This window comes from Sinocyclocheilus grahami, unplaced genomic scaffold (assembly GCF_001515645.1).
Source record: "Sinocyclocheilus grahami isolate Dianchi unplaced genomic scaffold, SAMN03320097.WGS_v1.1 scaffold1083.1, whole genome shotgun sequence".
NCBI lineage: Eukaryota > Metazoa > Chordata > Actinopteri > Cypriniformes > Cyprinidae > Sinocyclocheilus > Sinocyclocheilus grahami.
Window position 1 is genome coordinate 179,660 of NW_015506262.1, and position 22,761 is coordinate 202,420.

Below are 22,761 nucleotides of genomic sequence, written 5' to 3' on the forward strand. Positions count from 1 at the left end.
ATTTGACACTTTATAAAATAACTCTTGGTGTAAGAACTTTTAGATTAAAATATTTTCTCAGAGAGAGCACATAGACTTTTCAGTGCTTCAGATCTTAACAGTGAGGGGAAGTGACATAATTTCCTGTATCTCATAGTTGTGGGAGATAATTCCACTCATTTAAAAGCAAAGTATTGTACGGTAACAGAGTTGACGCAAGATTTACAGATGCACATTTTTATAAGAAAAATGTTGTTTTTTAAAAAAAATAATGTTGTAGGATTAGGTAAATTACTCTTTAGGCCTTTTACAAATAAAATGAATGAAATATTACAAAAAGAAAAGTACAATAAAATATTTTGATTACACAATGATACATGATGGAAAAAAATGCACCGACTAATTCGGACAACAACAAATCATGATTTTCAGCTATTTAATACTTTTTGCAAAAAATATTATATTGTTATGGACTGTAACATCTTGTAATTCATAATGAGTAACAGTATTAAAATAATTAAAAATATAACCATTTGAAAAAAGCAGGAAAAACAATAATGACTTCGGACACCAAATGTACCAATGCAATTATAGAATCACTCTTATACGTTAGAGCCACAAGTCATTTCTTTATATAGATGTGGATTTAATAATTGTGAATTGTAGTATAAAATTTGAGTATTTATGAAAACTTTTAAATTTGAACTCCCATAATATCACTTAATGAGAGTGATGTCGTTTCCTGCAATGACTGCTAGTCTTTGAAATGCAAAAGTGGAGCAATACCATTTTTTGACCATGTAACTTTTTTTTTTTCCCCAGTTAATTCATTAATAAACATTCTTAAAAGTTGTTAATGGAATATTGAACACTATTGGTTAAAAATTCATTATTTTCAATGGTGAAAATGTTTTTGCTGCTTAATATTTTGCACTGTGATAAACTATCATTCAAAAGTAGCTTCTTTTTTTTTTATTAACATTCCGAAAACAGGTTTTAATTCCCTGACAAACTGCAGGGCCTGCATCACTGCTCTACACAGAGAAATCAGAAGAGTTCAGACTGGAATACACATCCTTCCTGACGTTCAAAGACAATATTTGGAGAGACACCGCACTATACCATCATTACTTAACAAGTGGCAGGTACAGAAAAAAAAAGGAGAGGAGAGGAAAGGAAAAAAGCTAAGAAAAAGAAAAAACAACCACGATAGATTTCAGTCAAGCCTGAAGGGAAGGGTGGATTACAATCGAGGTCAAACCCAAAGGGAGCGTATGACTGCAAGCTCTACAGAGTTATTAGACTGCTTGACTTAAAGAGAAAGGGTAGCGGGTGAACTGTGACAGATAAACAGAAATACAGTATCAGACAGAATATTGATCATGTGCACTGTGTACACTAAATCACACAAGCTCAAAACACACACACACACACTCATGAAGGAAAAGCTCTGGTTGTATAAAAATATTTGACTGTTTGAGAAATGGACATGCTCAGCAGGCTCCTGGAAACCAGATGAATGACAATGAGACTCCATTTCTTCGGCTCACTCATCCGGACACAATAGCTCGATGGTGAATCCCTCGGACTCATGCCATTTTCTCAAACACATACACCAGGTATATGCCTACAAGAAGAAAGAGAAGGCAGAGTTGTTGGTTGTTGAGGAAGAGACATCATGGTAATCACATAAAATGCATGCACTAAATTAAACTGTGCAAAAATATCATTCATATTTTAAAAAAACAACTTAAGACCAGAAACACTCGATGGAAGTACACAAATGCAAATGCTGATGATCTGTCATTGTCTGCAAATCACACATTATAGACCCTGTGAAGAACTGGATTTAATGTCATCTCATTTCACAAGAACAATTCTGAATATATGAATCTCAAATTTAACAAACGTAATAATTACACTAAACACAAAAATAGAAAACATCCCAAACAAGTTGAAAACGGCAGCATTTAACTAAACATTTCACCATAAATACCTAATGCTTTGCACAAACATGAATTGAATCATTTTTAAATAGTTCATTTATATGAACCGTTCAAAAGATTTCATAAAATAAGATACACTACTGTTCAAAATATTGGGGTCGTTTGGATTTTTTTTTTTTATGCTCACTGAAGCCGCATTTATTTAAATAAGCTGATTTGCCTTTAAAAAAACATGTATTGCTACAATCAATCTTGAAAACATTGTGCTGCTTTATATATTTGCGGAAATAAATGTTAAAAGAAGAGCATTTATTTGAAATATAATTTTTTTGTAATGTCTTTACTGTCACTTTTAATATTTATTGTATGCATCCTTGCTGTATAAAAGCATGAATTTCTTACACACTTTGGAATTGCTGTGTACATAGAAACAGAGATAGGACAGTTTAGGAGTGTCTGTAATGAAATATTATAACATCATAATCCAATTTTGAAATATACCATGGTACTGAATGCAAACCACATTCACATTAAAAGAATGCCTTGATACTACCATGGTACATGTCCTAAAAAAGTAACTACTTGAACTTTTCTGTTTGTGTAGTTGCAAGTTAAGTGTTTCTAATTTAAGAGTTTTTTTTTTGCTCTGATGGCCTGCCAACATGCTGTATTTCAGTAGGAGGAAATATCAAGTAATTTATCTAAAGAAGAAAAGTGATTTCACAGCTAGGGTCTATAATTTCCTGGCTTGGGCGCGGGTAGCGTTTTCAATACAAATGAGCCCTTTTGCACGTTACACTCTATGAATATGTATATCGAACAGCTCCACTGTGACTTTTGATGAAAGTCACTGTATTATCTTACTTACATCTTAAGTTTATTTGTCAGGTGAATTCATAAAAACCTCTCATGGTTGTGGGAGATAATTCCACTCATTTAAAAGCAAAGTATGGTACGGTAACAGAGTTGACGCAAGATTTACAGACGCACATTTTTATAAGAAAAACGTTGTTTTTAAAAAAAAATAATGTTGTAGGATTAGGTAAATTACTCTTTAGGCCTTTTACAAATAAAATGAATGAAATATTACAAAAAGAAAAGTACAATAAAATATTTTGATTACACAATGATACAACATGATGGAAAAAAAATGCACCGACTAATTCGGACAACAACAAATCATGATTTTCAGCTATTTAATACTTTTTGCAAAAAATATTATATTGTTATGGACTGTAACATCTTGTAATTCATAATGAGTAACAGTATTAAAATAATTAAAAATATAACCATTTGAAAAAAGCAGGAAAAACAATAATGACTTCGGACACCAAATGTACCAATGCAATTATAGAATCACTCTTATACGTTAGAGCCACAAGTCATTTCTTTATATAGATGTGGATTTAATAATTGTGAATTGTAGTATAAAATTTGAGTATTTATGAAAACTTTTAAATTTGAACTCCCATAATATCACTTAATGAGAGTGATGTCGTCTCCTGCAATGACTGCTAGTCTTTGAAATGCAAAAGTGGAGCGATACCATTTTTTGACCATGTAACTTTTTTTTTTTCCAGTTAATTCATTAATAAACAATCTTAAAAGTTGTTAATGGAATATTGAACACTATTGGTTAAAAATGCATTATTTTCAATGGTGAAAATGTTTTTGCTGCTTAATATTTTGCACTGTGATAAACTATCATTCAAAAGTAGCTTTTTTTTTTTTTATTAACTCAGGTTTAATATTCCGAAAACAGGTTTTAATTCCCTGACAAACTGCAGGGCCTGCATCACTGCTCTACACAGAGAAATCAGAAGAGTTCAGACTGGAATACACATCCTTCCTGACGTTCAAAGACAATATTTGGAGAGACACCGCACTATACCATCATTACTTAACAAGTGGCAGGTACAGAAAAAAAAAGGAGAGGAGAGGAAAGGAAAAAAGCTAAGAAAAAGAAAAAACAACCACGATAGATTTCAGTCAAGCCTGAAGGGAAGGGTGGATTACAATCGAGGTCAAACCCAAAGGGAGCGTATGACTGCAAGCTCTACAGAGTTATTAGACTGCTTGACTTAAAGAGAAAGGGTAGCGGGTGAACTGTGACAGATAAACAGAAATACAGTATCAGACAGAATATTGATCATGTGCACTGTGTACACTAAATCACACAAGCTCAAAACACACACACACACACTCATGAAGGAAAAGCTCTGGTTGTATAAAAATATTTGACTGTTTGAGAAATGGACATGCTCAGCAGGCTCCTGGAAACCAGATGAATGACAATGAGACTCCATTTCTTCGGCTCACTCATCCGGACACAATAGCTCGATGGTGAATCCCTCGGACTCATGCCATTTTCTCAAACACATACACCAGGTATATGCCTACAAGAAGAAAGAGAAGGCAGAGTTGTTGGTTGTTGAGGAAGAGACATCATGGTAATCACATAAAATGCATGCACTAAATTAAACTGTGCAAAAATATCATTCATATTTTAAAAAAACAACTTAAGACCAGAAACACTCGATGGAAGTACACAAATGCAAATGCTGATGATCTGTCATTGTCTGCAAATCACACATTATAGACCCTGTGAAGAACTGGATTTAATGTCATCTCATTTCACAAGAACAATTCTGAATATATGAATCTCAAATTTAACAAACGTAATAATTACACTAAACACAAAAATAGAAAACATCCCAAACAAGTTGAAAACGGCAGCATTTAACTAAACATTTCACCATAAATACCTAATGCTTTGCACAAACATGAATTGAATCATTTTTAAATAGTTCATTTATATGAACCGTTCAAAAGATTTCATAAAATAAGATACACTACTGTTCAAAATATTGGGGTCGTTTGGATTTTTTTTTTTATGCTCACTGAAGCCGCATTTATTTAAATAAGCTGATTTGCCTTTAAAAAAACATGTATTGCTACAATCAATCTTGAAAACATTGTGCTGCTTTATATATTTGCGGAAATAAATGTTAAAAGAAGAGCATTTATTTGAAATATAATTTTTTTGTAATGTCTTTACTGTCACTTTTAATATTTATTGTATGCATCCTTGCTGTATAAAAGCATGAATTTCTTACACACTTTGGAATTGCTGTGTACATAGAAACAGAGATAGGACAGTTTAGGAGTGTCTGTAATGAAATATTATAACATCATAATCCAATTTTGAAATATACCATGGTACTGAATGCAAACCACATTCACATTAAAAGAATGCCTTGATACTACCATGGTACATGTCCTAAAAAAGTAACTACTTGAACTTTTCTGTTTGTGTAGTTGCAAGTTAAGTGTTTCTAATTTAAGAGTTTTTTTTTTGCTCTGATGGCCTGCCAACATGCTGTATTTCAGTAGGAGGAAATATCAAGTAATTTATCTAAAGAAGAAAAGTGATTTCACAGCTAGGGTCTATAATTTCCTGGCTTGGGCGCGGGTAGCGTTTTCAATACAAATGAGCCCTTTTGCACGTTACACTCTATGAATATGTATATCGAACAGCTCCACTGTGACTTTTGATGAAAGTCACTGTATTATCTTACTTACATCTTAAGTTTATTTGTCAGGTGAATTCATAAAAACCTTTGAGACAACATCTAACGTGTTTCACGAAGTTAAAACTTCTATTTCAAAAGACGCCACTGAACCCTGATTTCAACAGGAAGACCATCACGTACTTGTAGCCTCCCACTCAGACTTGCTCAAGGTCCCCTGTGGAGAAAGAGCAAACTATCAGACCACAGTTAACACAAAGGGGAAAAAAAGCTTTCTGTTGAAGAGAATGATATTGTGGCTCACCAGTGGACGTCTGGCAGCGACTCTCTTGGCGTGGTCGTACTCCCCCAGACTGTCGGACGCCAGTTGGCCCCCCTCACCTGGAGGGTATTGCTATGACAACAAGATGACACAAAACTATTGATTCTGTCAAAGTAAAGATAAGGCGGTATGGTTCAACAGGCATCATTATCTACAGATAACAGATATAAAGCTAGACAAAACTCGCCACTAGGCAGTTGCTAGGGTGTTCAGGGGGGGTTGCAAGAGCCAACTTTCAAGTCTGTATGATGTTCTGAGGCTAACATAGTGCTTGTTCATGTTGCTATATGGTCGCTAGGGTGCACTAAATAGTTGCTAGGGTGTCTGCACACAGTTTCCATAGTGATACTTTTTTAGACTAGTTGCCTGCTCGTATCAAAAGTGCCAACCACCATGTCTCTATGATGTTGTGAATTATTCACACTGCTGTATGGTTGCTAGGGTGCCCTAAATGGTTGCTAGGGTGTGGCTCGACAATTTAAAGAGTGATATATAAAACTGCTTGCCTATCAATTCAAAAGAGCCCACCATCATTTCCCTACAATGTTCTGGTGCTGAGATATGCCAGTCAATTGTACTATATAGTTGCTAGGGTGCTGTAAATGGTTGCTAGGGTGTGGCTAGGAAGTTGCTGGGTCACTACTTATTATCTATGGACTATGGTGCACTATTAAGAAGTGCTAACCTGCAAATGCTATCTTATCAAATGCAATATTTATCAATGTAACCCAATGTATACGTTAAGTTCAAATTTTTTATTTAAATCTAATAAATTGTTAACATGAGAAATTGTACATATTCAATTAAGAAAAACACTTAAAAGGACTTCAAGGCTTTAAAACACTTTCATCATCTTCATCATCTCTCATATCCAAAGGCTGCAACATACCAGTTTCTGTTCCGTGCCGAGTTATACAATCGAATCCTTTCTTGATAACATACACGCTAGGGCTGCACGATTAATCGAATGCGATTGTCATGCGCATTTTGATAGTAATGCCGGTTCTGTAATCAGCAGGAAATCATCACGTGCTTTCAGATGGAGCAGAATGTACTACACATAGTTCAGACTACTACACATAGTTCACTGACAAGTTATGCAAAAAAATAAAAATAAATAAATCGCAGACGATTTTATTGCGCGATTATGAAATCGAAGAAATCGTTGGCGATAATGACAGCTGTTTGCATAGCTTCTCAGTGAACTACGGCTCTGTAAATACTGCTCCATCTGAAAGCATGTGAAAATACCACATTAAATAACATATTTGTACTCCAAACTCACTTCATAACGTCAGTCGAGTGTTTGAAATAAATCCTTCTGTGAGATGATGTGGCTTCTTACACAGAATAAGGCACGCAACATATTTCATAGTATTTAAGCAGTGATAAAGGCATTGCATTATAAATATACTTTATTTTAATGAAAATTATAATAATAAGAACTCAGATAAACCGTATATTGCCATAGTCGTGTGTTTATTAGTCACGTTGAATCAATGAAAGCAGCTGAATCTTCTGTTTATTCAGCTGCAGCGATTTGGCGTTTCAGCGCGAGGGCGCCCTCTGGCCTTCGGACGGAGATTTACTGTTGATCACAGAACCGTGCTTCACTGAAAGATACGCATGACAATCACAGCTTCTGTCAAATCGCGATCTCGATTCCATTTCGATTTATCGTGCAGCCCTAAAACACGCTGCTAATAATTTGTTAATTGTGCAGTGTTAAACTAATTTCCCTATTTTAAAAAAAAAAACACACAAAGCCTTACAAAGTAACAAAATATAAAATAAAATAAAAAAAACAGCAGATATTTTTTTTATGCCAAATATATTTAGGCCAAAGTGGGCGAAGATAAATCTCTGTCATTATATTATCTTTGTTATCAAAAAAAAATAAAAACAAAGATATACATTACACATTCACATGATATGCAAATAAAACAAGCAGTGCTTTATTTTTCAGGTACAGTAGGTGTATTTAGCAGTAGCATTCAATAAACTGAATCAACATATGTGACCCTGGAGCACAAAAGCAGTCTTAAGTCGCTGGGGTATATTTGTAGCAATAGCCAAAAAAACACCGTATGGGTCACAATTATCGATTTTTCTTTTATGCCAAAAATCATTAGTATATTAAGTAAAGATCATGTTCCATGAAGATATTTTGTAAATGTCCTAGTGTAAATATATCAAAATTAAATTTTTGATTAGTAATACGCATTGCTAAGGACTTCATTTGGACAATTTAAAGGTGATTTTCTCAATATTTAGATTTTTTTTGCACCCTCAGATTACAGATTTTCAAATAGTTGTATCTCGACCAAATATTGTTCTATCCTAACAAACCTTACATCAATGGAAAGCTTATTTATTCAGCTTTCAGATGTATAAATCTCAATTTCAAAAAATGTACACTTATGACTGGTTTTGTGGTCCAGGGTCACATATATAAAAAAATAAACACTATATACACTTCAGCGCATAAATTATGCATTGATTCCTATTAAAGCAACTGTATTAAAAAGTTCTCCAGTCAAGAACAGTGAGTGATTTTTCTCTGTGTTTTGTTGTTTTATTAACAGTTCAGCCAAAAATGAAAATTCTGTCATCATTTATTCACTCTCGTGTCATTTTAAAACTGAATGAGTTTCTTTCTTCTGTTGAACACAAAAGTTATTTTGAAGAGTGTAGGTAACCAAACACTTTCTGGTCTCCAGTGACTTCCATAGTATTTTTTCCCCCCAACTATCAATTAATTAATGGGGACCAGCAACTGTTTGGTTACCCATATTCTTCAAAGTATCTTCTTTTGTGTTCAGCACAAGAAAGAAAATAATACAGGTTTGGGACAACACGAGAGTGAGTTAATAATGACAATTTTCATTTTTGTGTGAACTATCCCTTTAATGACAAGCGGCAGCATGTTTAGTGCTATTAGTCTACTGTCACTTTAAGACACATCATCTGTTTTTCTCTCAACTCTTTACTTTCACTTTAGACATAACCAACTGTTTTTATATGTAAACCTTGTGTGTTTTTGACAGTATTAGCGCGATCAGACACGAAAGATAACTTAGTCCAATTGTCAGGCGCTGTTTGACAGGCTTTTTAGTGTGTGCGCTTCAGGTGTACGCGCTCAGAAAAAGCGCATGTCAGAACAAATAATGTTCTTTTGTGATTGTGAAGAAGTGCAGTGTCCCGTGAGTGTAACTCTACCGCCGAGTTAACATTTGATGTGAATGTTTGTCGCATTGTACAGTACATTGAGATGGAGGCACCAGAACTTCAAATGATAGAATGTGCGCTGTAGCACGATAATACGATATTTCTTCAAAAGCAGATCGTGGAGACATTTTAATCATCCATGATCAAAAATGGTGTTATCGCACACTCCTAATTAAACCGTGAATAATTCATAAAGAATTAATAGGACATAACCAAGAGATTAATTGACTATGAGAGGCGAGTGTCAGTCCTACCCACATTAAGAGCAGAGCTACAAACCTCCAGCGCCTGCATCCACTGCATCAGAACCTTATTCTTCTCATCTTTAACTTTCTCCTCAAAGAACTCTTTGAAGGTTTTCTTGTAAACCAGACGCATGTTGTACTTTTTCGCCATTCTGAACAAAAAAAAAGAATGAAGTTATTAAAAATAATAAATGCATAATAATACAATTAGAAATAATTTTAAATTAATTATTATCATTCATGATATTTGATCCACAACACAGGAAGTATCAGTACCAGTGCTTTCTTGCCAAAGCGAAGAGCTTGTTTGTTTGAATCTGTAACCTTATAATTCCACTTAAAACACTGCAAGTGTTAAGGATTTTCTTAAAGCAGAAATAAACATTATGAAATCAAGGATGTGTCCAACACTACAGCACATATTTATGCAGCTGTAGCTCCCTCTGCTGACACACCAGGAAAGTACCAGTCGTGATGACTCCATGTGTTTGAGAGGAAGATGAGAGACACTTACTCCTCAAACAGCGGGAAATACACCAGAAACTCTGGGACGTTGACGACACCCTCCAGACTGAAGTCATACTGACAGCCAAACAGAGGGTAGTCTGCTTTCTTCTGGAAGGTCACCCTGAACACTTCATTTCCAAAGCTGTTGGAGTCCGACACCTCCAAACGGTTCCTGTGGATCGAGAGATCATAATATTAAAGCACATACTGAATGTGTAACAGCTGTTAACAATTTTTGGTTAACATAAATAAAATCCCTGTTTTGAGGCTTTAGAACAAAATGAGAATTTATTTGGTCTGGTTGACACGATTACATTCTTTCGTTGCCATTGTGAATGCTATTATAAATACTACCAACCATTTCTGTGCTTTTAATTTGAAAGAGATATTTTAAAAACATCTCAGATTTAAAATCCAGTGGCAAAAGTGCAGATTGTATTGGGATGCTCGATTCATTTCTATGAATAAGTTTAAACTATCCATTTCCATTAATCAGTTCAAAACACAAACTGAATGATTTCTTTGCATCATAAACTAATAATACGTTTCACTTTTATTAATAGAAGTATTTTCAATATCTAATGTACATGCAGGACTGTTCATAAGTTTGAGGTTAGTATGCTTTTTTGGTAACACTTTAGATTAGGGAACATATTCACTAAGGGTTTTTCGTTTTTACGTTTAGGTGTGGGTCGGGTTAAGGGATCTAAAATATGGTCATGCAGACCATAAGACATTAATATGTGCTTTATAAGTACTAATAAACAGCCAATATGCTAGTAATATGCATGCTAATGAGCAACTAATTAATAGTGAATAATGTTCTTTAAACTAAAGTGTTTTTTTAAGAAATTAATTATTTTATTCCGCAAGGAAAAATTAAACTGATCAAAAAAGTCAGTCAGACATTTATAATGTTGCAAAAGATTTTTTATTTCAAATAAATGCCGTTCTTTTGAACTTTCTATTCATCAAATAATCCTGAAAAATATGTATTATGATTTCAATTAACTTTATTATAAGAAATATTAAGTAAATATGTATAATCCCTTATTTTATTTTTATTTATAGTTTATATACTTGCATACATTAGTAATTCATTTTGCACTACATGCTTAATACTTTTTATATATTATTATTACTATTTTTTTTTTATTTGATCACAGCAATAAATTACATTTTACAATAGAAAATAATACATAAAATACATTTTTACATAGAAAACTGTTATATTAAATTGTAATAATATTTCACAACATTACCGTTTTTATTATATTTTTTTGTTCGAATAAATGCAGCCTTGGTGAATGTCTCATAAATATTTAAAAATTCTACTCACCCCAAACTTTTGAATGGTAGTGTGAATATTAAGATATTTAATATATCACATCAAAATTAGTCCAGCCTTACAGCACATTTAAACAGTAACAGATATTAATATCATAGAGTGTGTGTGTGAGAGAGTATGTGAGAGAGAGAGGGAAGGAGAGAGAGAGGGAGAGAGGGAGAGAGGGAGAGTGTGTGAGTGAGTGAGTGAGAGAGAGATATTATACATATATTATACATATATATTATTATACATATAAATATATATAAATATATACATATTATACATATAAATATTAGACATATTTAAGTAAATATGTCTAATCCCTTATTTTATTTTTATTTATAGTTTATATACTTGCATACATTAGTAATTCATTTTGCACTACATGCTTAATACTTTTTATATATTATTATTACTATTTTTTTTTTCTTTGTTAATACATACGTGTACTATTTGTAAGCAGTCCAGCTGCAATTGCTTTGCCAATACAAATGTATAATTTTTGTCATGCCAATAAAGCACTCTTAAATTGAAACTGAAATTGAGAGAGAGAGAGATCTTACACCAGCTCATAAGCATCTGGAGTGGTTCCGATGAAGAATCCTCCGGGCCGGAGTCTCTCACAGGCGTTTCTCAGCATGGTGTCAGCCTGCTGCTCGCTCTCAAAGGAATAATGACACACAAACTGACAGCTGCACACGTCAAACCGCAGCTCAGGGTCTCGCAGCTTATCAGACAGCAGCTCCTGAGACAGACAGACAGAGAGGATGTGACCCTGTACTGCCACGCACTGACTTTGATCTTTCTTCCTTTTTGCAGTGAAATCAATGAGTCTCTCTAACAAATGAAGCAGCTGGTGAAGTGTAATCTGTGCAGTGCTGATAAAACACCAGCTCATACCTTGCTGCAGTCTGCGGTGATGAAGTCGGCTGAGAACGTGCGGTCGTTTGGGTGACCCCTACGTCTCATGTCATTATAGCGCTGCTGACACTGCTCGATGGACACAGCAGCGATATCTGTGACGTACAAACACAAACACAAATGCAGATGTGACTCATTTACAATATGAAGACATTTAAAGAAGTGCAGAAATATAAGCACTGTGTCAACGCTAATTTGCCTTGATTAGTGGTCGGCCAATATTTAGATTTTTTTAATTACCGGCATGTATTTAGACAGTATACCAGTTTATTAAGAAACTGTAAAACAAGAAAACTATGTTTTTTAAAAGTAGTATAGCATTTGCCTTTGTATCTTGATTTCAAACTATGCTGCACTACATCAAGTTGGCCACTATGTTGTATTCATTGTGTACTTCATGAAACTTTAGAAAATATAATTCCCAGTGAGCCCAGACTTACAGATTATTGAGTGCACTGTTTGTTACACTGTTTACTTCCTTTTTATTTGTTTTTTAAGATACTATAATAGAATTACAGAATCAAAAGCCCTAAAACAAATCACAACAATTTGTTTACAGATTTCAAGTTTGACATTTTTTTTAAATTAATTTTCAAATTCAAGTTCCAGTTCAGTTCATTTATAGAGCACATCTAAAAACGACTGCAAACCGACCAAAGTGCAGTACAAAAAAAAGATAAAATAAAAAAAAAAGTTGAGAACACTAATAGTAGCAATGCAGTAAAACCGAAACAATCTTATAAACTAAAAGCAACATAGAATAAATAAGATTAGAAACATGACTTGAACTCAGACAAAGTGGAAGATATCTAATATAGAGTGGGAGCTTGTTCCACAATGTGGGTTTGGCCACTTCAAAGGCTCGGTTACCCCTCGATTTTAGTCGGGTTCTAGGTATCTGCAGGAGTTTACCTTCGGATCTAAGAAAGAAGGAGCTAAGTCATTTAATGATTTATACACCAGTAATCAAATTTTAAACTCAATTCTAAAATTAATCGGAAGCCAGTGAAGAGATCTCTGAAGGGGGGTGAGCGTGATCAAATTTCCTCCTTCCCTTCAGGAATCTTGCCGCAGCATTTTGAACGACCCATAAGCGTGCTGTTTGGGACTTAGATATACCAAAATAGAGTGAATTGCAATAATCCAGGCGAGAGGTAATGAAAGCATAGATCGCAATCTCCAAGGAACGCTTAGGAAGAAAGGATTTGATTTTCGATAGAGAACGAAGATAGAAAAAGCTGGACCCAACAACCGCGCTAATCTGCTTGTCGAATTTGAGGCAACTATCTACCATCACACCTAGATTTCGTACTTGGGGAGAAATTAATTGATTTAAAGATTCAATGTCAAGGTGATTTCTTGGCCTGGATTCTGAAGGGTCAAAAACAATGTCTTCTGTTTTGTCTGAGTCAAGCCAAGCGTTCACATCCTCAAGACATGCTGTTAGATTACCTAGAGCACTCTTATTTTTCCTAGACACAGGCATATAGATTTGCATATAATCAGCATAACAGTGAAATGAGACATTATGTTTCCCTGAAGATGGAACCCAGAGGGAGAACATAGAGAGGAAAAAGGACAGGAGCTAAGACAGAGCCTTGAGGCACACCACAGGATGTAACTTCAAACATCATAAACCCGTCTTTTTAGGCAAGTACCAGACATGGAAATCAGAAGTCAGAAAGAGCTTTATTGCCAAGTAAACACACAAGGAATTTGTCTTGGTGACATGAGCTTCCAGTGCAGAAGAAAGTTCACATATAGTGCAAACGTACATAGGAATTATACAGTAGAGATGAAATATAACACTAATATAAGTGTAGCGTCTGGACCAATCAGACACACAATTTTAGCAGTTATATTTAACAAATACTCTGTAACACCTCAGTCAACAAACCAACTATTAAGGTCTATGGACCCTTCCCCCGGAATGCATCTAACACCTCAGAAAGGCAGAACAGGCCTCTGGTTCCATGGCAACCAATGCTGATATCACTGGTTTTATTCGAGGGGAAGAAGAAAAAAGTCCTATTTTTTCAGAGAAACATCTATTGATGACTAAATTCAAACTGTCCGTTTCAATGAATCAAAAGAAATTGAACGATTTGTTTGTATTATATGCAGAAAATGACGTCCTAGAACAGCGGTACTCAAACTTTTTAACTTGAAGGCTCGCCCCTGTCAAACACAGGCTAATTTGCATCATGCAGGGGTTCCATGAGCCACACTCGCGAAGTGACATTTGCAACAACGTCGCCGGAAATTTGCTCTAGTAGTCGCCAGATGGCCACAGGGGGTTCACCCTCCTCTCAAAAAATCTATATTGGGTGAAGGCTAGTCTCACCCTGCAAAGAGAAAAGGACAGCCTACTCAACTGACACGCAATCATTGCGCTAATACAAGGGCTTTAAACTATGTTAGTTATTTGTATATGCTTTTTCAAATGGTAAAGAACAAAAAACCTATGGTTTTCACAGAGAGATCTTAAAAGTTTTCCAGAATACAGTAAAGAGAACCCTAACATTTACAGATGAAGACAATAGCAAAGTATGAAGACAACCGTGTAGTTACCTGCACACACCAGTTTATCAATATGTCCTTTCTTCCATTTGAGAAGGTCTCCTCCTTTTCCACAGCCGAGATCCAACACGGTCACCTCTCTCCGTCTTCGCCTCACCTTGTCCAAGATGTCCGCTGAGGAGACCAACACACAGAGATCCTGCTTGCCATTCCACTCAACTGAGTTTATTACCATCTAACCCAACCACAAACAAGCATGCCACTGTATGGCAGGCACACGCAGGTGAACGCAAGCCTGTGCTGCTTCTCACCTATAAGCACACTCTTTAACCAGTTGTTGAAGTTGCGCATGTGGACTATCCTGCTTTTATTGCGCTCTGCCAGGCCATGCTCCTGAAGCTTGTTGTAATGTGTGGCCACTTTCTGACTGTGTAACGATTCCTCAGTCACCTGCAAGACAAAAAAAAATATGTTTTTAAAAAAGTAAACTCAAACTGAGCAGGGGAGATCAGGGCTAGACGACACACTGCAATGTTAAAAATTCTTGTTTTCTTTTGAATATAAGTTTTCCCAACTATGACGATTTCTGCTTCTGAGAACCCCAGAAACATGAAGAGAGTTACTGAGCATTTTATAGATTTTATACATTTCAAATGCATACATGTTCTCAGAATGAGAGTCCAAACAGTTCATAGAAACAATAATCCACAAGTAATCCACACTAGAGCCCTGCGCAGGACTGTTTCAGCTCCCGCTGAATTTCTGACTATCCGCTATCAACATGCGGGGTATTAAAATCTCTTTTGAATGAGCGCTCGCTGTTCACTTTTCTGATTTAGCGTTCACACGTACTCCGTGTAAAGGGAGCACGTTTTACAAGATCAGATATTTGTCAATGAGCTCAGGATCCGTCTCTCCTTACTCTCGACCCGTGACCAGTCAAATCTGACTCCTGCAGCTTGTGTTGGATGCAGGGGTTGTCAAGTCAGCGATTTTCCACGGAATTGAGCTACTTTTAAACTGTTGCCGTGGGTTGATTTTCCACACTTCCCGCACTTTATTTTCTTATAAACTTTTTTCTTTTTTATAAACCGTGGGCGGCCCACTCCTGCCCGAAGTAAAAGTAACACATTGGGATCTCCCGCGAGATCCCAATCCCAATGCAGTCAGCTCTCTATTCCACACCACTCTAGTCCATCAGTTAACATCTTGTGAAGTGAAAAGCTGTGTGGTTGTAAGAAACAAATCCATCATGATGACATTTTAACTTCAAATTGTTGCCTCTGGTCAAAATATCCATCATCCATAAAAACACTTCCTCCATTGGAAAATTCCATCTCCTGTTGTCCTCTCACACCAAAATCTACCCACATTTTTGTTTAGATCTGTTTTTATTTACTTGTAAACGGTGCTTGGTATGTGCATATTTCTCTCCTGATTCAAACAACTTTTTCACTGGAGGAAGCAATAGTATGGATAGGCGGAGGATTAACCAACTCCAGGGTAAGGCTAAAAGCAGACTAATGTTAGTGTAATCTATTAACTTCAAACATCATAAACCCGTCTTTTTAGGCAAGTACCAGACATGGAAATCAGACACACAAGGAATTTGTCTTGGTGACATGAGCTTCCAGTGCAGAAGAAAGTTCACATATAGTGCAAACGTACATAGGAATTATACAGTAGAGATGAAATATAACACTAATATAAGTGTAGCATCTGGACCAATCAGACACACAATTTTAGCAGTTATATTTAACAAATACTCTGTAACACCTCAGTCAACAAACCAACTATTAAGGTCTATGGACCCTTCCCCCGGAATGCATCTAACACCTCAGAAAGGCAGAACAGGCCTCTGGTTCCATGGCAACCAATGCTGATATCACTGGTTTTATTGTCCAAAGGAATGCGGGCAGAGAAACTCACAATTAATTTACCCTTAGGAAAGACACACAATGCCCATAAAAATGGACTCACCTCCAATTAATTCATAGAAAAACCTTTCTGTGAATGAACACACATCTCCTCAGGACATTGTGTATACTATTACTGTTCTTGTTAATTGTCTTTTGAATTGTATACTGTTTTGTGTGTATGTTATGATAGATCACTAGTTAATATAACCCCACCGATACCATGTTTGGTCTCTTTGAATTTGTCTTCTGATGATCTAAATGTTAGTATGATAGTACATAGGCAATATATTAGTGTTCTAAGAATCTTTAGTAATTTTGCATCAACACCCAATCGAATTCCATATGCAAATTACCATGCTCTCACACAAAGGGTCATAATACTCCCCAGTATTTCCAACCTCCCACTTGGAGTTTTAGCCTTTCTCATTGGACAAGCCCATCCTGAGAGGCGTGAATCTTCTCAGACCTTAAAAGTCTCACGCACCCATGTTTTTCTTCAGCTAAAACCTTCTGATTGCGGCCTGTGTGGAGAGTCTGAGCCGGTGCGGGCGTGCTCGGTGGGCTCCAACACACAGTCAGTCAGTCGGCGGTTCTGTTAGATTCTGAGAAGATGAGGATGTGAGCTATGATGACATTTTAACTTCAAATTGTTGCCTCTGGTCAAAATATCCATCATCCATAAAAACACTTCCTCCATTGGAAAATTCCATCTCCTGTTGTCCTCTCACACCAAAATCTACCCACATTTTTGTTTAGATCTGTTTTTATTTACTTGTAAACGGTGCTTGGTATGTGCATATTTCTCTCCTGATTCAAACAACTTTTTCACTGGAGGAAGCAATAGTATGGATAGGCGGAGGATTAACCAACTCCAGGGTAAGGCTAAAAGCAGACTAATGTTAGTGTAATCTATTAACTTCAAACATCATAAACCCGTCTTTTTAGGCAAGTACCAGACATGGAAATCAGACACACAAGGAATTTGTCTTGGTGACATGAGCTTCCAGTGCAGAAGAAAGTTCACATATAGTGCAAACGTACATAGGAATTATACAGTAGAGATGAAATATAACACTAATATAAGTGTAGCATCTGGACCAATCAGACACACAATTTTAGCAGTTATATTTAACAAATACTCTGTAACACCTCAGTCAACAAACCAACTATGAAGGCCTATGGACCCTTCCCCCGGAATGCATCTAACACCTCAGAAAGGCAGAACAGGCCTCTGGTTCCATGGCAACCAATGCTGATATCACTGGTTTTATTGTCCAAAGGAATGCGGGCAGAGAAACTCACAATTAATTTACCCTTAGGAAAGACACACAATGCCCATAAAAATGGACTCACCTCCAATTAATTCATAGAAAAACCTTTCTGTGAATGAACACACATCTCCTCAGGACATTGTGTATACTATTACTGTTCTTGTTAATTGTCTTTTGAATTGTATACTGTTTTGTGCTTAGCTATTTTTCACTTTCCACTGGGAAGAAACTCATAATCACCATTGAGTCAGAACATCTTTGGAGTTCAGCACTCTTCAAACCCGGAAGAAGGTGATCGCGACTCCTACACCACCGAACCATCAAGACTTTCATCCGAGACTGCATCCGTACGCTCGTTCCAGGCCAAGGCAATGCAAGTATCATACATTTAACTAAATGAAACAGAGGTTTAGTATAAGCTGTAGACCCCGTTTTAAAACGGCGCTGATGGTTTCACTCAGGTGGTTAACTGACTCGTTTCATAGCTTCATTCTCTGGTTCTTCCTGATGGCTTCATCCATCAAGCCTCATTTGCCCTTTCCCATGTATGAGTGATTGTTTGTTTGTTAGACTAGTTTGTGTTAGTGTTTAGTTAATAAAACTCTTGTACACAAATTACATGAGTTTCTGATTCTGCCTTGCAAATTGAGAGAAACCTCAAGAGTTCAAAATTCAGTCAGCGAGCACACGCTCAACAACAAAACTCGGTTTCAGGGAGGACTCGTCTGAACGCCTCTGATTGCATGTGTGATTGGCAGGGTTGGGGAGTAACGTAATACATGTAATGGTGTTACGTAATCAGGATACAAAAAACTGGTAACTGTAATTTGTTACAGTTACGTCAAAAAACAAAGTAATCAGATTACAGCAAAATTTTGTAAAAACAAAATGGGAATAATGTCAGGATTACAATGGTTTTATTTAAGGATTTAAGTAAGGATTAATTGATGACGGGCCGTTTAATTATTAGAAAATAATGATTGAGGTGGTGATGCGGCCACGACACAAAGCGTCAGACTAACGCAGTTACAAATGCAGTGAGAGAGATTAAGCTTGTGCAAATGACCTCTGTGAGTCTGTGCATCTCTCAGCAGTGTTCGGCAGCAGCGTCTCTGCTAATAGTGGAACTCTAAGTTTAGCTGCTTAAAGAACAGCGCCGCTATTACTTCGCTAGTGAGAAATGCCATGTAGCTTTTTAAGTTGCTAAACTATTTTACTGATAAAATCGTCAGAGCAGCGCTGACAACACGTTTCTGTACAGGCAGGGACGTTTCTAGCCAATTTGATGCCCTAGGCGAAATCCCTATTGCCCCCCCCCACCCCACAAATTATATAATTCTTTTCAGACACTAGTTGCTTGTCACATTCAAATTGGTTGTCATAGTAACGACAATAATTTGTGGAGATTCAGTGCATTGAGTTCCACAAATCTGAATGCATTATTTGTAAATTGACTGTTAAGATAAACATTTTGCACAATTTAGTATCTGTAATACCTCTTGACGCTCTGCCCTCTGTGACGCTGTTGGAAGTGAATGAATTGATTCAGCATTTCGACACCTCCGTAAGCATGCATTTAACTCGACAAAGCGGTCTAATAAAGGATGTATTGATCTCGTGAATTAGCTAATTTTACTATACAAATATTTTTTAATTGGATGTTAAAGTTTATATGGGAATATTACATGACACGCTGATCCTTTAACAATGCATTGGCGCAAAAAACACACACCTTTTGGACAAATCTGCCACAAATATTTGGACAAATGTGCCACAAAAGTGCCACAAATACTGCCTAAACAAAATACTGATTTTGTGCACTTTATTTACTGTACCAATATTTTAAATTGGCCTTTGAACTTAGCTTTATTGCATGGCAAAAAGAAGTGTTACCTTGCCAAAGCACTGACCTAATGGCGTTGTGTAGCACTCCAAATGCAAACTTTGCATGCAACAATCAGGCAGCAACTGACAGCACTCTGATGTAGTGGCATACAGGCATCGTCAGATTGGCAGTACTCTAGCCCAATAATGTTGGGGGATCCAGTGGGGGCGGCAGTCATATTTCAGGGAGACCATGCCACTCTTTATCACAACCCAGCTAAAAGTGCCAGTACGTGCGCTCATTGGCGCCCCTTCAGCTGGTGGCGCCCTGGGCGACAGCCTAGCTCGCCTATGCCTAGAAACGGCCCTGTGTACGGGTGTGCGTCTGTATGGGAGCGAGAGCGGGAGAAAGAGAGTATGTGCTTGCTATACATAATACATCATTTTGAAAAACATCTAAATAATTTTTAATTTTTATCCTATCATTTAAAATACTTTTTTTTTTGGTCATTGTCGTTATGGGTTTTGGTTATTTTCATGTAAGGACCTTTAAAACAACTGAAATCATAGAAACTTTTATAACATTTTTCATAAATCATAGAAAATCAATTTTGCACAATTTTGCTCAAACCTATGAGTTTTAACTGAATGAACAGTCTGAATGCACATTTGCTGCCAACAGACTAACTGCAATACTTCACAGGATTAAACTTTTGCATTTGAATCCTACAGTATTTTAGCATTGTTTAATGTTAACATAAATATTCTTATTATATTTGCTTGAGGGAAAAATGCTAATTTGTATTCTGTATTTTTTTCTGTTGCGTTCTGGTTTGATTTGAGCAGAGCATTTAGTTACAGCATAGTTACCCAACTACATGGCACTTTCTTAAATATTTTATATTGTGCATCACACATTTATTTTGGATATGATGCAAAATAAGTAATTTTGACTATTTTGCATTTACATGTGTGACCTTGAAGTAGTGCTGGGCGGTATACCGGTTCATACCGAATAACGTGTTTATTTTTGTTATGATATGAATTTTCCCGGAGAAGTGTCAGCTCTCTCGGCGTCTGTTCTGTGCAGTGAGCGGCAGAGAAGCAGTGCATTCAGTTGGCCGCACCGAGCCGACTCGTCAATAAATGAGTACAAAACAGCGTTTCCTAGCACCTGTCGCTTACTGATTGTTTGGAATTATAAATATGAGCGTAGTTCGTCTGTTAATATCACATGCACTTTTGTGTTTGTTGTTTTTTTTAGTTTGTTACTCAGACGCAGGCAGTGCGCTGCATGAGACAAAAAAGTAATCTAGCCAAAAGTGTAGATGCATGTTGATTTTATCAGACGATGCCGTGATTATAAATGAGAGTGACTCCTGGTTAACATGTATTAAAAGGGGTCGTGTTTAGTCACTATTTAGTGTGGTATTTTTTGACAATATTCACTCATCATGACAGTTAAATAGGGCATTCTAAGTCAATATACTGCAGTATTTCCTCTCAATCAGTAGAAAATATGATTAACACCCGGTCATGCATGAAAAAAATACCGTCATGTACCATGAAACCGGTATAATTTTGAAAGATACCGTGATATAAATTTTTGGTCATACCGCCCAGCACTACTTTGAAGGAATCCAAAAGTAATCGGATTACATTACTTTCAAAGTGTGGTGCTTGGATTAAGTTTCTGAATACTTTTTTCATTAAGTAATTTGTGACTGTAATGGAATACATTTTTAAAGTGACCCACCCAAGCATGGTGATTGGTTAAAAACGAGTAAAAAGAAATATGGTGCAACATTAGCAGATCTTAACTTAATGCCTCAATCGACACTTTTCATTCATTTTCACTTTGTTTGCAACAGACGTAATAGGTTTCATTTAATTGTGCAGGGGCTAAGACACACGCTCCGCCTATGATAGTATGGATAGAGGATTTTAGCTAGAGACAACAATTTTAAGTTAAAATCGTCTTAATGATGGATTTGTTTATGCACAACTTTTCACTTCACAAGACATTAACTGATGGAGTGGTGTGGATTATTGTGGTGTTTTTATCAGCTGTTTGGACTCTCATTCTGACGGCACCCATTCACTGCAGAGGATCCATTGGTGAGACACTGATGTTATGCTACATTTCTCCAAATCTGTCCAGATGAAGAAACAAACTCATCTACATCTAGGATGGCCTGAGGGTGAGCTCATTTTCATTTTGGGTGAACTATTCCTTTAAGAGCCATAACTCAGTTTTAATAAACAGTAAATATCCTGAGAATAAATCCCTGGAGTAAACAACTAGCCCCAGTCTCTGTGTTTACATAAAACTATAAACTTTCTTACAGCCAATGTGCATTACATGTCAGCCATGAGTGCGAGCTCACCTGCTTCTTACTGGGAGAGTGATCTTCTTCTTCATCACCGTCCCACTGTCTCTTCAGTGATGAGGATGATGAGGATGAAGCTGAAGTCTGGGAAGCTGGTCCTATGCTGTCCTGATCAGCACATTTCCTGTCCGCCTCAAACAAGCCTTTGAAAAGACAAGTAACGTTAGTACATTAATATTTACGTTATGAAATGTGCGTTCAGTTTTTAAATACACTAATGGACCACAGAGAAAACACACTTCAAGAAAAAAATGATTTGAAATGGAAAGCAATGCATATAAATGAAGTGCATGCAGACAGATCAATGTGAAGGTAAACTAGCAGTGCGTCAGTGTTGCATCTGCTCAGAGACTGACTGGCACTGCTTGAACTTAGAATGAGACAAACATTATACATCATATTATGTACATGATTATGTAACACGCTGAAGACTGAATCGATGTTGCTGCACTCACTCGACTTCTGCGCCATCATGTATCCCCAAGCAGCGCTCTCGCTCTCTCTGCACGGATCTTTACTGCTCTGTTTCAGATGAGAGAGCCGCCTACAGGACCGGCGCACTGTCGTCTCACTGCTCACTCACTGCCAGTGCGTTTTAAAATGACTACATGATGGAGCTAAATGCAATATGGAACGATAAGCATTCAACATTGAACATCACTTCACTGTATATACATACACACACACACACACACATATATATATATACATACACACACACACAAACATATATATATACATACACACACACACACACACACACACATATATATATACACACACACACACACACATATATATATACACACACACACACACACATATATAT

The 22,761-nt window shown here is 36.4% G+C and overlaps 1 protein-coding gene and 1 long non-coding RNA gene across 2 annotated transcripts; one reads left to right on the forward strand and one right to left on the reverse strand.

Annotated features, from left to right (window-relative positions):
* The first annotated feature begins 937 nt into the window (after positions 1-937).
* LOC107566560 (uncharacterized) lies at positions 938-4,061 on the forward strand. The gene is made up of 2 exons (XR_001606520.1): positions 938-972; positions 3,688-4,061. It is a non-coding gene; the product is annotated as an uncharacterized lncRNA (long non-coding RNA).
* A 126-nt stretch (positions 4,062-4,187) lies between these two features.
* rnmt (RNA (guanine-7-) methyltransferase) lies at positions 4,188-22,484 on the reverse strand. The gene is made up of 11 exons (XM_016252032.1): positions 22,388-22,484; positions 21,930-22,075; positions 14,840-14,978; positions 14,580-14,702; positions 11,988-12,103; positions 11,651-11,832; positions 9,765-9,929; positions 9,285-9,402; positions 5,760-5,849; positions 5,639-5,672; positions 4,188-4,321 (listed from the first exon to the last, which is right to left on the reverse strand). The coding sequence occupies exons 1-11, from the start codon at positions 22,404-22,406 to the stop codon at positions 4,284-4,286; spliced, it is 1,170 nt and encodes a 389-aa protein (XP_016107518.1). The 5' UTR covers positions 22,407-22,484; the 3' UTR covers positions 4,188-4,283.
* Between the last annotated feature and the right edge of the window lie 277 nt (positions 22,485-22,761).